General features: G+C 43.0%; 1 protein-coding gene across 2 annotated transcripts in view; it reads left to right on the plus strand.

The window, feature by feature from the left end:
* The window catches only part of ANXA3 (annexin A3), a 35,530-nt gene continuing 19,438 nt past the window's right edge, over window positions 1–16,092 (plus strand). The window contains exons 1-3 of one of the 2 annotated variants that reach the window (XM_039539706.1): window positions 1–236; window positions 633–730; window positions 2,486–2,521. In XM_039539706.1, coding sequence (XP_039395640.1) covers window positions 2,507–2,521 — 15 coding nt within the window. In that variant the 5' untranslated portion in view covers window positions 1–236; window positions 633–730; window positions 2,486–2,506. The remainder of the gene's footprint in view (window positions 237–632; window positions 731–2,485; window positions 2,522–16,092) is intronic. The other variant, XM_039539705.1, reaches the window with a different exon arrangement.

Here is a 16,092-nt window from a genome sequence, read left to right on the forward strand (position 1 = left end):
CAAGAAGGAGCGAGCAGGCGCCCTAAGGCTGGAGGAGCCTGGGAGGAAGGGCAAGAGACAGGAAAGGGAGCTGCTGGGATGGGGTGGAGCAGTGGGGAGGGTTTTCCACTTACCCTTGCTGGGCAGGTGGAGCCTGCGCTGGGGGCGGGTCCGGGCGGCGCCCGCTCCTTTCTGCCTCCTGCTTCGGGCGCCGTTTGCAGCTTCTCTCGCCGCGGGTGGTTTGCGGGGACTTCCAGGTACGTGTCTCCGGGGGAGAGCCCGCCGGGTGCTGCCCCAGGGGCCGCTCGCCTCCCCCGCTGTGTCAGGCGCTGCAGAAGCCGGGGGTGGGGGGCGCGACTGCGCTTTCCCTGCAGAGCTGCCCCAGGCCCCGTAGCTGCTGCTCGGTTTCCGCTGCGTATTGCATTCCCACGCAGCTGGGGGGTCTGGGTCTCTGCCCCTGTCCTGTCCCCGCCCGCTTGCACCAGAGAGTGAAAGTGAAATCTGTGCCGGGGGGCAGCTAGCAGCCAATGAGCCCCCCCTTACACCCCTGAACTTCAGAAGTGTTTGGTGGCAAGCCAAGCCACGCCCCTGCCTTTACAGAGCCCGAGATTTGAACCCACTGCCGGCCTAAATTAAACCTTATTATTCACTAGGTACCTGTGCACTGCGTGTCCTTAACTCCTCCTTGGATAGCCTTCAGGGGTGCTCAGCTAGTCGCATCTTCCCTTCTGGGCCACCTACCTTCTCATTGGCAAGTGACTGGCAGCTCTGCAATTATATACATGGAACAACATTAAGGGAGTGTTTTGATATGTATTTTAGCTTTTTTTAAAATATGATCAGGGAGCTGGAAACAAGGAGGAACAGCCAGTGCTTTGTTGATAATCTATGGCCAAGTGGTTGATCACAAGTGTTCTGCAAACGTAGGCCCCAAACCCACAAGTAGCTTTGGAACCGCTGGACTATTCAGTTTCATTTTCAGGGGTAGCTCCTACAGCCTTGGTGTGTGGGACTTACAAAGGCTGAAAGAGAAATACTTCCTGAACACACTTTTAGTAACAGTAGATTTTATTGTTTTTAAATCCCGTTTTTAAAATAAAACCTACGTTGAGGAAACAAGTTGTCTGACAGTGCTCTCTTAAAGAAATTGCTTAAAAACAGGATTTCACATAGTAGCAGTGATCCTTCATGTGGGAGTTACTGAATTTAACTGATAGCATCTGTCATTTGGTTTTCTGATGCTTGATAGTAGTTCAGCTAAATAGATCAATGTGTGAGAGGGGATGGATCACTTGATTACCTGTTCTGTTCATTCCCTCTGGATCACCTGGCATTGGCCACTGCCCGCAGACAGGATACTGGGCTAGATGGACATTTGGTCTGACCCAGTATGGCTGTTCTTATGACCAAAAGGGTCCAAGATGAACAAGGCTAAAATCCACTGGCTTTGATAAAAATACAAAATAAAAATATGCAGTCTTAAGTCTGGTCTATGCTTACTTATTTATAAGAAACTTCAACTTCATATCTTTAAATGACAAAATTAAGTCAAATCTCAAAATTCTTCTTGGGGTGATGCAGAATCTTGGAGGAACCTAGAAATGCCCAAAGAAAAGATAAAAAGGTGGTTATGCTCGCCTGTGTGTGAGTGGAATTTTACTGTAGGATGAAATAAGTGTGGTGAAAGAAACGGATATGTTTCAGCATTAGTCATGTGTATCTGAAGCAATATAAATAAACCAATGAACAAATTCAAAACTCCTATCAGAGTGAGGAACCAGTTAACTTAGGACTGAGTCCTGCAGTCTTTACTCATGAGTAATTCTCCTGTAAGAAGTGCCATTGAAATCAGTGGGGATGGTCAGAAAGGTAAAGCTGTAAGGGGAAAGGGCCCAAGGTTTGTAACTCTTTTGAAAAGAGTCCTCCTTCTGTCGTCCTAAAATGTTCCTGCCAATGGAGGTTACAGACTATTTTGATTCAGTTAAGCCACATTGAATCTAATTCAGCGAAGAGGAGGAGGTGAAATCAGAGTTAAACCAGGCTATTCCAGTCAGGGTAGAAGGTGGTGGACAAGTGCACAAACCAGATCTGATAAGGGGGAGGAGGGAGAGGAGTCTGCCAACCGTTAAGACATTTTTCCAGATTTTTGTTTTTATAATATCGGGAAAGGCGGGAGGATTTCTTTTAAACAAAACATTGAGCTGAGCAAGTATGTTTAAACTGTGTCTGCCAAATGGAAAAAATCCATGTAAGGTTCTGTCTACAGACTCCAAAATTCTGTATTTGTTCTCTGACAGCGTATAAAGTATGATCCAAGACAACAGAGCTTTATAGTTTCCTGAGAGAATTTAGCTTATTTATTTTAATCCTTTCACCTTCGCTCTCAGTATAAGGTGTTTTCTGCCATGTTGTTAATTTTTTAACATTGGAAGGTTGATAACTTTGTTTTTTATTATCAGTAAATATAAATTAGCACTATGTCTTATTCTATTTATCTGTTTTTCAGGTTCAGTGAAACAATCATATCATGGCATCAGTTTGGGTGAGTTTAAAAAAAAAAAATCTTAAGATGACTTCTGGAAAGTCCTGTGATTTTTATTTTCCCCTAAAAGTGAGGCAAACCTTCCACAAAGAGTATCGCTGTGGGAAAGAAACAAGATCAAACTTATTCAAACACAGATGTTTCTCACTTCTAATGATCACTAGACAGTCAGTTAGAGCTTCTGGATATTTGTTGCTTTTGGAAAAACAGGCCAGTTTTTATAGGCACCTAAATATGGACTTTAGGAGACCCATTTTTGAAAATCCTGGCCAAATGCACACTTCACCTTGATTTGTTTCCAGATCTGTAACTCCCAGCACCCTTGAGAAATAGCTGTGAGGTGAAAACTCCCTCTTTTCCTTACAGAAGTATCCCTCTGTGCTTTTATGGATGTGTAAAATAAATGCCAAGGAAGCTCAGGAAAGGAAGTCTGCCTGGGAATTGTTTGGCACAGACTATTGGGAATTAGGATTTCTGAGGTTCTGTTTGAGTCTTCCATTGACCCTGTGTGAACTTAAGCAAGTCTTACTTTCTGGTGTGCTTTGAATATAAGAACAATGGAAAGGTATCTCCATTTCTATAAACGTCATACACTATACACTTTCGCCTCATACAATACTTAGCTCTATCTACCCCAGGCCAGGTACCTGAAACTTTCTGATTAGCCTTGACAGGAACCAACTGGGTTGCTATTCTGTCCTGGAACAGCCCTGCTTCAGTTTTAAAAGATGCACATAACCTTCCTCATCTGCACACTTTCTGAAGGGCCCTGAGTCCTTGCCTGGACCATCTGGATTCAGTGACATGTGAAAGCTGTTGTATTCAGGCATTTTTACTGGCTTGAGCATGAGAGCAACTACTCCCTCCCACAGGGCGACTTCATCTGGGAGGGAGAAGTGCTATGCCATTGAATTAATGGCATATAGAACTGAGAGACAGAACATTTTACTTTGTCCCACTTAGAAACATTAAAGCAATGCCCCAATGGGTAGATTCATCTTACTGACCTAATGCAAGTGAACCCTGTTTGGAGACTACAGAGTTTTGTTTTATATAGATTCTTATACAGTCCTCTTCACTATAAAGACCCGAACTCTGATCCCTGCAGGTTTCCCCTACTCCAGATGTACATAAATGACACATCTGTGCTGAAAGATTGCTGTAGAATAAGCTTTCAAACATAGATAGATTTGCTGTCTCATGCATCCCCGTGTTAGAAGAGAATATTTTATAATTGCAATACTAGTCTAATGGCTGGAACTTGAGGCAAGACCAATTCAGACTGGAAATAAGGCATAAATTAACAGTGAGGGTAACTAAATTGTTCAGTGGTTTTCATGGGATATGGTGAAATCACAACTTGATGGCTTTTCCTGAAAGATCTGCTCTCAAATAATTTCCTAAGGCAATTCTGTGGCCTGTGTTATACAGCAGGTCAGACTAGATGATCACAATGGTCCCTTCTGGCCTTGGAATCTGACTCTAGCTGGAGGTGTTTCTGTTGACCAAGATGTCCTGGGAAGAGAACAATCAACTCCTACATCCTAGTCCTCCTTCAGTAAATATTGACAGAAGAAGGCTCCAAACAATGGCATGAAAAGCAAACTGAAAAGTATGTTAGATGTGAATTTCAAAGCTAGGAAAACTGTTTCAGCCAGAAAGCTGTGGGAGAAACTTTGAGTCAAGGGAAGTATTTCTAAATATGTCTGCAATGAGGATAAGTGCTTAACCACTTATTCAGAACAAAATAGAAATGGAAGTAAACCTGGTTGATGCCATTCTCTGCAATGACAATTTGAAAGAAGTAATTACACACTGCAGTGTAGAGGAAGTAAAATTCTCTAAACCGAAAACTAACAAGAAGGAGAGTGTTAAGCTATGGCTTTAAAGGGTTGTTATATGGTAAGAGTTGTTAAAACCAGAAAGATTCTTTCTTAAGATGTTAATTAGGGGTAGTTATACAAAATGCTTCCAGCACCAAAAGAGCAGGATCTTTTTCTGGAGCTCTTCAGACTCTGGGTATGAATCAACTTTGAAAATTCCTCCTCTGAAATTATACCACTTTTGTCTTTGTAGGCTCTTCATAAAAATATGAATTTTTTGCTATTCCAAGCAAACTCTCTTCCTAAAGCTTTATGTAATCTGATGAACCTGCCTACAGGGGTCATGGGGTAGCATTGCCTGTCTTTGAGATACTTCAGCTCTGTAGAGGACTTAATATCTCATAACCATTCACTGCTAGCTCGCTATTGCATAACTAGATTAAACCAAAATCCAGATTCAAACAACTTGAGCTTTGGGAAAGTCCAGATCCAAACTTTGTCTGTCTTAAACTACATTTCATCACTAGCAATATTTGACAGCAGTTTGGCCTGTGCAAAGGGGTGGCAGTCCAGTTCCAACCTAGGTATTCACATGGCACATGTAAGCCTCATTAGCACTCAGAGGCCAAAGATTGTTAAAATGGTATTTTGTTTGTGGAGTAAAAATTGACTTCAATTGTTTGACCCTTGTCATCTGATGCAGCCTTCCCATCCCTCTGCACCTAACTGACTTCATGTCTGTCTTGAGATCCTCTTTCTTGTCTGACCCTTTTTTTTTCCCCTCCCTCCCCCCTAAGTCCTTTCTCTCATGAAACTAAGCCAAATCCTCGGTCCTTCTGTTTTCAGGCTGATCATTTGTTCTTCCCATAACCCAGCATATGGATCAATTCTCCCTGTAGCATATGAAGTATTGCACCCTGCTGCATTTCTGATGACCATTTATCCTACAAATAGGTTCTTTTTAAACTTTTGAATGAGAAGTTTTATGACTATTGTATTTACCTCTGTAGTAAGGTCGTGTCAGAGCATTGCATTGAATGATTTCTTGAGTATCTAGACAACTTCATGTGTCAAGGAATGAAAGGAGATGGAGTTGCCAGGAAAGGATTGGTGGGATAAGGGATGCCGAGGGGCTACAGCTGCCAAAAGTGGGCTTTAGGTTGAATGGGTGAGAGAATAGATTCATTTCCATGCCTATAGATGTGGTCTCCCCAAGACAGGGTTGAGGCAAGTTAGCAGTGCATGGGTAGGGAAGCTCATATTACTGTTGTGCATGCGGTACCTGTTCTGTGGATAAATAGAGGCTATCAGGCTCTAGGGAAATCAGTCTGGCACCATTAAATATTCAAATTAACTTTTGAGGAAGAAAGCTCCCAGAAGAGTGTCAGACCTAATAAACTAGTCACAGGTGTGCAGTGACTCAGAATGCAGCTTGGAATGCATGGAAGGGAATGAGATTGAGCCACTCAAGTCTGTTGCAATTCAGCAGTGGAGTTTTCTGAGAGAGTGGTTTTGATCTTGGAGACAGCACCCGTTACTGGTGGTGCTTGCCCTGGACTTAACCCCTGGGGATAAATGGTCAGAGGTGATGTGGTGTGGGGAAGGCATTTAAAAACAATCTTACAGAATGTTGGTTCTTCCAGGACCCCTGACTGCTTTCCCCACAGTTCAAAATGGGTTGAATGAAGCTCATTGGACTTGATCCTGTTAACTGGAAAGTGGAGTGGAAGCATATTATTTTGGAAAAGGGCTGCTCACTGTTGAGACTTCTTATCCCAGTTGGGGTAGTAAATGAGATCTCAGAGAGAGACTGCTAGATGCCTTAGATGTCCCTAGCCCTAGAAGTCTCCAGGCCAGGTTGGGTTCAGAGCTCCTCCTTGCTTAACTCCCTAAACCCAGTGACCTTCAGCTACTTTCTATTCCGTGTCTCTTCTCTCTCACCAGTTCTTAACACAGCTGCAGCCAGGTCTGTTCTCCTTTCTCAGCTCTGCTCAGCAGGCCTTCTTGGCTTGAATCAGGAACTGCACTTCTCTGGGACTCATTACTAGCAGGCCTCTGAGCCCCCACCTTGCACAGAGTGCAGAGTTGCTGTTGCTTTCTTTCAACAGCAGGTTCTTGCAACATGAATGTGTTTTGTCGCAGCTATAAATCACCATGTTGCTGATTTGCATTTCAAATAGCCTCCATCCTAGTCAAGGACTTCTAAATAACAAGTATAACCTTTGAATGAAGGGAATACAGAGGAGTCGCATTTTATGCGGGGGTTAGGTTCTGAAGTCAGCGTGTAAGGTGAAAATAGCATTATAGTCAAATGCTCATTGAGTGTAATGGTGGGCAGAATTGGCTGCACTACAAGTACAATATTTAAATTGTTTTCCTTATTTTGTTTTGCTGAGCGCGAATAGTTAAAATCGCATAAGTTAAATGCACCTACGATGCGACTCCACAATCTTTCTCCTTATTTCATATGCATTACAGTGGAGTGGAAGGTTTTAAGATGTAAAGGATTAATGTTTGATTTAGAGCATGGTAGAGTATTTACTGTGCAAGGAAAGCATGAGGCCTCAAGTGATTTCATCTCAAGTATGAATATTTGAGATTTGGCCTATTTCATGCATTCATTAAAGTGTGGGGTGGGGGAGCGGGGCAGGGTTCTGGCTGGAGAGGGACAGGTTCTGGAATCATTCTCTGTTACTGTCCTACTTTGAGCCTAGTATTTTTCCTGATAAGAGCCAACACTGTCTAATGTGAAGTACTCTCAGATCTCTTCAGTTGACATCTGTTAGCCTGTGGTGCTAATTCAGTGTTTCAAAACTATTTTGTTTTACCCTGACCGTTTTGCAATACCCCACAAATTTTCAGTTTTGCTGCATCAGAACTTCGGCAAATCTACAACTGTGAGGAAATGCTACTCAAGGCAGTCAGTTACTTGTAAAATAGTCACTTTACAAGGTATGGCTTAATCTGTCCCATTCACACTCCTGCCTTGTAATCCCAGGTGGTTAGTGCATCTGGTTATCCTTCTGGTTTACCACATGCACCCCCTTCTCCCTCCACACACACTCTGTTGCTGAAAAAAACAGATTGGCTACAATTTTTCAACCTAGTATAGAATCTACAATCTTTCTCTATCAAATGAGATTTGTATAACATCAGATGCTTATGAAATTTGAACACAGGAATTGCCATACTGGGTCAGCCTGGAATCCAGTGTACTGTCTCTGAGGTAAGGCCTACACCAGGGGTAGGCAACCTATGGCACGGGTGCCGAAGGCAGCACGCAAGTTGATTTTCAGTGGCACTCACGCTGCCCGGGTCCTGGCCACCAGTCCGGGGGGCTCTGCATTTTAATTTAATTTTAAATGCAGCTTCTTAAACATTCTGAAACCTTATTTACTTTACATACAACAATAGTTGAGTTATATATTATAGACTTGTAGAAAGAGACCTTCTAAAAAGGCTAAAATGTAAAAAAGAAAAAAAAATAAAAAACTAAAAGATAAAAAAATGAAACACACACACTAAACTTAAATTTAACTGAACACACTGGAGCACTTAAATGAACATGCAATTGCATTGGAGCACTTAAATGAAGGCATAGAGCAGCAGGAGGTTCAGAGTTCTCCAGAGCCAACAGTAATCTACCTCCACTAATACTAATCTAACTATGGCCTGGTCTATACTATGCATTTATACTTTAATTTATTGCTATTATTATTTAACTGCACCCCGCCCACCATATCTAAGCTTTCTATATATATATCTATATCTCTAAATTCTAAACTGTCCTCCTGTGTGGGAGTAGCGCTGGCTGCGGTGATATTGCATGTGTGATTTCGCCGTGGGGGTGGCATATGGTAGTGGCGATTGGGCAGCATCCCACAGTGCACCATTGCTCACATCTGATGCACTGGCCAGGTAGACGGACTGACAACAAATTGACTTTAATTTCAGGTACTTTCTTGACCTGCTTGCCTTTTGTTTTTGCGCCTGCAGCGCCAGCGTGCAGCAGCCCTCCCATGCAGCGTCCCAGCGCTCCCCTCCAAAGCGATAAGGGAGATGATGGCTGATCTGATCTGATGATCTGGGAGAGAGTCAGTAGAGACAGAGAGACAAAAACAGAAAAAAAAACAAAATTGAAAAAAAAAAGGGCTATGATAGACATCACAACATGAGCAGACAACTGGACTGTGTGTGTGTGTGACAACTGTAAAAGCCAAAAAAGGGGAGGATGGGAGGGAGGGGGGAGGGAGAGGGGGGGGAGGAGGGCCCACAGTTCCTGCAGTCTCTGCAGTCTGCAAGCATGGCTGGCTGAGCTCCCAAAAACTGTCAAAAAAAAAGGTAAAAACATTGTCAGGGAATAAAAACAAATAAAGAATAAAAAAAAAAAAAAAAAAAAAAAAAAAAAAATTTATTTTTTCAATTTTTGGATGCTGCTTACTGCTGCTTGCTGTGCTGCTGGTGCACAGTAGCCTCCTCCCAGCCTCCCCTCCCCTCCCTCCTCCCCAGTGGCATGGGTACAAAAAAATGAGCTGTAGCTCTCCTCTCTCCCTGTGGCCTGGCTGGCCCTGTGTGAGGGTGCTGAGGGCTGGCCTGGGCAAAAAAAAAACTCCTGGTCTCTCCTTCTCTCCTTCTTTGTGTGTCCTGGAGATTCAGTCCTGGCATGGCTGGTAAGCTGGTAACCATCCTCTCATCAGCAGCTTGAGGAGGCTCTCCTCTCCTCTCCCTGTTTCATGTCTAATGGAGATTTGGACTATCATAGCAGCGGAGGCTGCCTCCCCTCCTCATTTTATAAAAAAGTCAGTGTTTATTTTCCTTTTTCTTTCTTTCTCTCACACACATGGGGGAATGGGGATAACTAGCCCAGGAGAGGTGTGGGGAGGAGGGGAAGCAGGTGTGGTTGTTGCAGGGGCACCCCTGGAATGGCATGCAGCTCATCATTTTATCTGCGCTCTGCTGTGCTCTCTGGTTCTCTAGTAGACTTGCCCCATATTCTAGGCAGGACTGACTCTATTTTTAGACAAAACATAAAGGGAATGACCTGGGAAGTCATTCCCATTTTTGTCCATGCGTCACCAGCTGACCTCAGCGAGGCCAGCTAGGAGCACCCATGACAGCAGCAGATGGTACAATATGACAGGTAACCGTCATCGCCGATTTCCAAAGCAGCAGATGGTGCAATAGGGCTGGTAACTGTCTCTGCTACCTTGCAAAGGCAAATGAATGCTGCTGTGTAGCACTGCAGTACCGTGTCTGTCAGCAGCGTCCAGTACACATACGGTGACAGTGAAAAAAGGCTAAATGGGCTCCATGGTTACCATGCTATGGCGTCTGCCAGGGCAATCCAGAGAAAAAGGGCACAAAATGATTGTCTGCCGTTCCTTTCCCGGAGGAAGGATTGAGTGACGACATTTACCCAGAATCACCTGCGACACTGTTTTTGCTCCATCATGCATTGTGATCTCAACCCAGAATTCCAATGGGCGGGGGAGACTGCAGGAACTATGGGATAGCTACCCACAATGAAACGCTCTGGAAATCGACGCTAGCCTCGGTACATGGACGCACACCGCCGAATTAATGTGCTTAGTGTGGCCGCGTGCACTCGACTTTATACAATCTGTTTTAAAAAACTGGTTTATGTAAAATCGGAATAATCCCATAGTGTAGATGTACCCTATGTCAATGGGAGAAGCTCTCCTGTCAACATAGCGTGCGCTACACAGGCAGTTTGGTCAGTACAACTTTGTCACTCATGAGGTGTGAAAAATCCACACCCCATGAGTGACGATGTAAGTAGACCAGTAAAGGACAATTATGGACAGTTTTCCAGCTCTGGATGTCTTAGCCAGCCATGCAAACTGACTAAATAACTACCAAGGCTGTAAAGATAGGAGCTGGTTGTAGAGCAACTTTCCTACCTGCTCTCAAAATGCTGAAAGTGAGATGACTTTGATTTTTTTTAAGGTTTATTACTGTAGCAGGCTGGACTGACACATTTATAGTCTACAGCAGTAGCTTATGTGATCTAAACTTTAGAAATAAACAAGAATATTTGTCTGGAAATTTTTTTTTGCCTGGATAAACTAGTGAAAGATGCAAAACTAAAGTAATTTTGGTACCAAAATTATTGGAACTCTTGAAATTCAATGACCGATTCAACCTGAACTTCTCAGTGTTGGAGGCACAGAGTGCAGTGCTTCTTCTAGTCTAGACATCTATTCTGGATGATTAGGTGCTCTCCCTGCAATTGATAGCACGGGGGTACCATTGCACCCACCCAGAACCCCACAGAAGTCAGTGACTCCATGTGGGTGGAGCAATCAATCTATGCGCTGGCGCTCTGGAGAGTAGATTTCTGTGAATTCACACGCACAACTGGGAGACACATTACCAGGTAAGTGAGCAAACAATTTTTAAAAATGGGGTATGGAATCACAAAATGGACTTCATTTATTTTATCACTGTTTTCTTTTACATCATAGTATACTGGTAAACATCAGTTATCGTTCTAAAAAATTAGTGAAATCTTAGATCCTACACCTCTTACCTTTTTAATGTAATGCAGCAACTTTTTTGAATGGGTTTTAATTGGTGCTTTTTCCCATGAGTATCATTGACTCTGTAGAGGAGATATTAAAAAAGCACTTAAAGGTACATCCACACTGCAGTAAGAGGCTACCAGTAGCAACATGAGCTAGTCACATCTCTGGCAGGCTTGTATTTGAGCAACAGCTGGCCCAGCTATGGCTTCACTTCTGTTGGAACCTGAACTAGTGAGAGATTTAAGCTAGCTTAGGTATGTCTACACAGGCTGAAATCACACCTGATTGCACTGAAGACGTACCCTAAGTGAGTTCGGAGCAGAAGTCCCATTCACCTGCAGTGGGACTTCAGCTCCTAACTCACTTAAATGCTTTTTAAAATCCTGCCCCTTGGTTTTATTATATCATAAGTATTCCTAGCCAAAATATGATTTTTTTGGGGGGTGCTTAATCTGCTTGTAGGCAGATGGCTTTCTTGTTTGGTTTGTTTGAGGGAGAGGAAGGGATGAGGAAGAGAAACTTGGCTCAGCACTGCAGTCCGCATGCAAGGGAAAAGTCCCACTGAAGCCAAAAGAAGTTTTGCCTGGCTATGGGATGCAAGATCACACCCTTTTGGTTACTTCCCTTGAGTTAGTTTCTGCTTGCATTCAACTACACTTCTTCAGGACAAGCAGAGGGTTATCTGAATAAAGTGGATGTGTGCTAAAAATATCCCAAAGACCAGGTCTCTGCTAACTGTTCGTACAGTGCACCACTATACTAGCAATGCAATGTCAGTGGGAACAATCTCAGGAATGTGCAAGCCGTGTATACTTACTGTTTCTGTCGCGCTTTGAGCCCAAACAAGTCCAGACCAGTGGAACAGACAGGAGTTCAGAATCAGGACAATGCACATTTTTTAAATGATGTAACTAAGTCAACATTCCTGAAAGACTGAGGTCATAGCCGGTTTGCTTTTTTTTCCCTCCACACCCACAAGGATATATCCCTGTTTCTCCACTTAAATACAAGCAGGCCAAGAAAATTAAATAGGATTCTGGTTATGGATTTCCTGTCTTGTATAGCTGATCTGTGCATTTTTCAATTCTTGGCCAGTTTCGTCCCAAGATTGTTCACTAGCACTGCGTTACAGTAACCCTTCAGTGGGAGGAACTGAAATATCCTTAATCTAGTGATCTTTCAGCAGATGGCCATTAGCTTGTCTAGTTCTTCATTTTATTAGTTGCATTACAACAGTGCCTATGGACTGCAGCTAAGACCAGGGGCCCATTCTGCTAGGCTCAGTACAAAGTCCCAGCCACAGAGATCTTACAATCTAAATAGCCAGTTGAATTATGTTCTGTAATCAGATACAGCTGGGAAGGGGAAGTGTTGCCTGTAAGAAGTGTGTGTGGAGCTGGAGCTGCACTATAGGAAGGGACCGTCTCCTGCAATAGACCCTAGAGGAAAGAAACTCCAGGTAGGAAGCCTTGGGAGTTGTGGCTGGATAGAGAGCCCCCTGCTGGAAGTTCTGTTTTTATTTTGTGAGTTTGATTGTTTGGACAACAAATGGAGCCTGGAGGTAAGGGCTGAAGACTAATCTGGGTGTGGCTGATAAATCGTCTGGCTGGTGAGGAAAGTTGCCAGCTTCCATGCCAATTGTGAGAGCATCAAAAAGTGGGGGAGAGACTGTTGGTATTGCCATTTGTATAGATGTAGGGAGTTGAAGCACAGAGGAGCTAAGCAACTTGGCCAAGTCATCACAAAGTTTTTGTGGCAGATGGAAATTAAAAACAGACCTTCCGAATCCCAGTCCAGTATCATCTTCAGATACAAGGCCATGCTTGCTTTAAAGCATAAACGTATGCTGGCAGAAATGGAGATGACAGATAAATGTCTGTTTCCCTGCTTAGTGTATCAGTGTGTACATGTTGGGGCAAATTCATTGACTGTGGTGAGCGTACATGGGAGAGAATTTGGCCCTTTGTGCCTACTGTCTCCAGTGGGTTTCAGATACTTACTTTTATCTCCCATTCAATTTAACTCTGCTGAATCTGTCACTTCTTAGCGATATTTTTCTATTTTTAAACTGACTGCTAGTTAATATTTGGATTTTAATTTTATTGAATCACCCTCTGCTGCACACTGCTCCCCTCCCCCCACCCCCATATAGCTAGAGTGGGGCAGGGGGAAGACTGAACAAAAAGGGAATTGGAGAGGAGAGCAACATCTTAGTTTCCTTCTGCTAGGAGTTAATCAATTGTTTTTTCCCAAAGTTAGACCAAAGCTTTTCACTTTGTCTGAGGTTCCTCTGCTCCAAAACATTACCCACTCTTTAGCGGTCAGGTCAGCCAAGTGACAGTGCCAAGTCTCTATCCCTGAAGGCAGTCTGCTCTTCCATTGGAGGAGGACTAGTTGCTTAGGTACAAGCACTTGAGAAATCTTTAAGTTCTTTAAAACTTAAATCAAAAAAGTGTTTCATGGACAACGTTACCAAAGTCCCCTATCAGACTGTATTTTGCTGCCCTTTTCTGCAAACATTGATCAGATAATGTTGTCATTTACCAGGTTTAATTAGTTAAAAGATATGCCTGTCAGGCTAGTTACCAGTGGAAATGCACAATGCTTGACAATCTCAGCGGAGACCCCCTAGGATAGAGTGGGCATGGAGGCTGAGCTCTATCTCCAACTGAGTGCCCTTTTGGGTCAGGGACAGGGTTGAGGAACACTGTTGGAGCAGTGCCAGGAAGCTGGCACTGCTCCTGCCAGGGTTTTGCATCGTCTGTGGCTAAAGAGAAGATTTGGGTTTCCAGAGCTGTAAGAGTAATACATTTCTCGTTGCATACCCTAAATATGTTTGGGTGCTAAGTACATAGTAATTTACCCTACTTGTCATGTTGCTTCTAATTAAAAAAAAAAAAGTGATCTGAGTAATGTTAACAAGATTGAAGTTAATACTAATTAATAATCACTCTGGGACTCTACAATTAAATGTTAACCATTGGAGTTCTGTGTGCTGCCTTATTGGACATTATAGGAAGGAAGATCATGTTCAGATTATCCCATATTGAGGTATAAAACAATGAGAGGAGTGTCGTATTGGGACCCAGAGGTTATTCTGTGTCAGTCTGAGACTGAATATTTAGATCTACAAAAATCTTACCACTGCTGTTTCAAAGTACATCTTTCCTGTTTATGTATTTCATTAAGGTAGCCACCATGGACAGTATTTTTGTCAGCAGGCAATAATTCACAAGATGTACATTAGTAGTTGGGGAATAACTTGCTTGTTTGACATGTGTTCACCAAGGAGTGCTATCAGCTTTTGTGGGAACAAGGTGTGGAGAAGGCCGTAGTTGTGCAATAATGTTGCGACATATCCTGGTATTAAACAATACTCCAGGACTTGCCAAACAGCCTACATGGGGAAGCTTACTGCTATAACATTTAAACCTGAGGAAGTTTCACCTTCAGATCTGTATCTAAACTAATGTTAGATGAAAAAGTGTTTTAATTCTGTAATTCTATATAGCAATCCTTTCAGTGTAGCAGCACTTGGTTAATCATAACCCCCCCCCCCCAAAATGTGTTACTACTTGGGGCAAAAAAAAGCAAACTTCAAAAGTGTTCAGCTTGCAAAGTTTCCTAATACAGGGTGATCGTTTTACTCCATTCAGTTAGTAAAGACAATGTTAAACACTTCAGGAAATTAAAATCAAACTGTTCATACAACTCAATGGAGCCTGTATTAGTGTGTGGGGGGGGGAAATCAGGTCAGTGTCAATCTAGGGAGAGAAGAGATGATTTGAAGGTAAGTAAAACTGTCTCCATATGTAACAACATACACTGTAAAAACAGAGTGAAAACTTCACGGAGCAGCATCTTGTGGGATTTTTACTTGGCGTTTCCAATGCCCACCTGAAAGCTTGAAAATAAAATTTTTCATGGAGTTTGTAACGTTCAGTTAACACAAACCAAAATGTGTTTACTACTAATGGTACTTAAAATCAACAGTGTAGCACTTTTCATTTACCTCCTTGTAATTGACATGTGACATCTGTGACAGATCTTTGTGAGATCTTATTGATTTAAGTTTAAATTGCATTTAAAATCCAGTGGATTCCAAAGCTAAGTTAATGTACACCTCTACCCTGATATAACGCTGTCCTCAGGAGCCAAAAAAATCTTACCGCGTTAAGGTGACACCGCATTATATTGAACTTGCTTTGATCCGCTGGAGCATGCAGCCCCGCCCCCCCGGAGCGCTGCTTTACCGCGTTATATCCAAATTTGTGTTATATCAGGTCGCGTTACGTTGGGGTAGAGGTGTATTGTGAGAATGTGTAACCTCTCTAGGAGGGAGATGTACCCAGTGTAAACTCTGGGAAGTCTTATGAGCTTCAGAAGACTATTTCAAACAAGTGCCAGACAAGAAGGAACTCTTGGGACAAAGTTGTGAGTTTCTGAAGAAATACTTGTGGGGGATGAATGCCAAGTCCCACCTTCTGATTCTATCCCTGAGGAGAGACTGTCTGACTGATACAGGGTCTCTGAAGATCAAAGACCCCAAGTGTATAAAGGAAAGGTTAACTTATGCATAAGTGTGCTTGTTCAGAGCTAAGGCAGTTATGAATTTGATTCAGTTTGAAGGAGTGATCATCTACCAGAGCACTTGTTTTAATTTGTTCTCTGTAATGCTTTCGCCTTAAGAATAAATCCGTTTGCAGAGAAAGGGCTGTGTGGTAACTTGTAACTGTGGGCAGTTATGCTGTTTGCATTGTCAGTGGCTGTAAAGCACAGACGCAGGCCTACGTAGGCAGTCTGACATGTTAGAGAACACAGGGCAGGCTGCACAATTCCTTGCCTCCAAAAATCCGGATTGGGAGGAAGACACACAGGTGTCTCCTCAAGAAAGGTGAGGGCTGATGAGCCAGGCGCCTCCAGCAGGTGACCATGATGGGGGCGGGAAACACAGGTGCAGTTTCCCAGAGCTGTGACACTGTGTAGCCTTGGAAATAACTATAACTGCTGCAGCAAAAGAAGCTGAGTGTCTTGTCTCTCTGTGCGATGATATGTGGTTTTAATCTTTCTGTGGCCAGTGACTCTAACTGTAAGATCATTAACGTGCATAGAGTCCTTTGTACCAGGTTTCAGTAACTTTAAAGCAGGTCAGAGTTGAGGCTTAAACCAAACTATTAACTCAATTATTTTAATATAAAGGTTT

Source organism: Mauremys reevesii, linkage group 5 (genome assembly GCF_016161935.1).
Source record: "Mauremys reevesii isolate NIE-2019 linkage group 5, ASM1616193v1, whole genome shotgun sequence".
In the NCBI taxonomy this organism is placed as follows: Eukaryota; Metazoa; Chordata; order Testudines; family Geoemydidae; genus Mauremys; species Mauremys reevesii.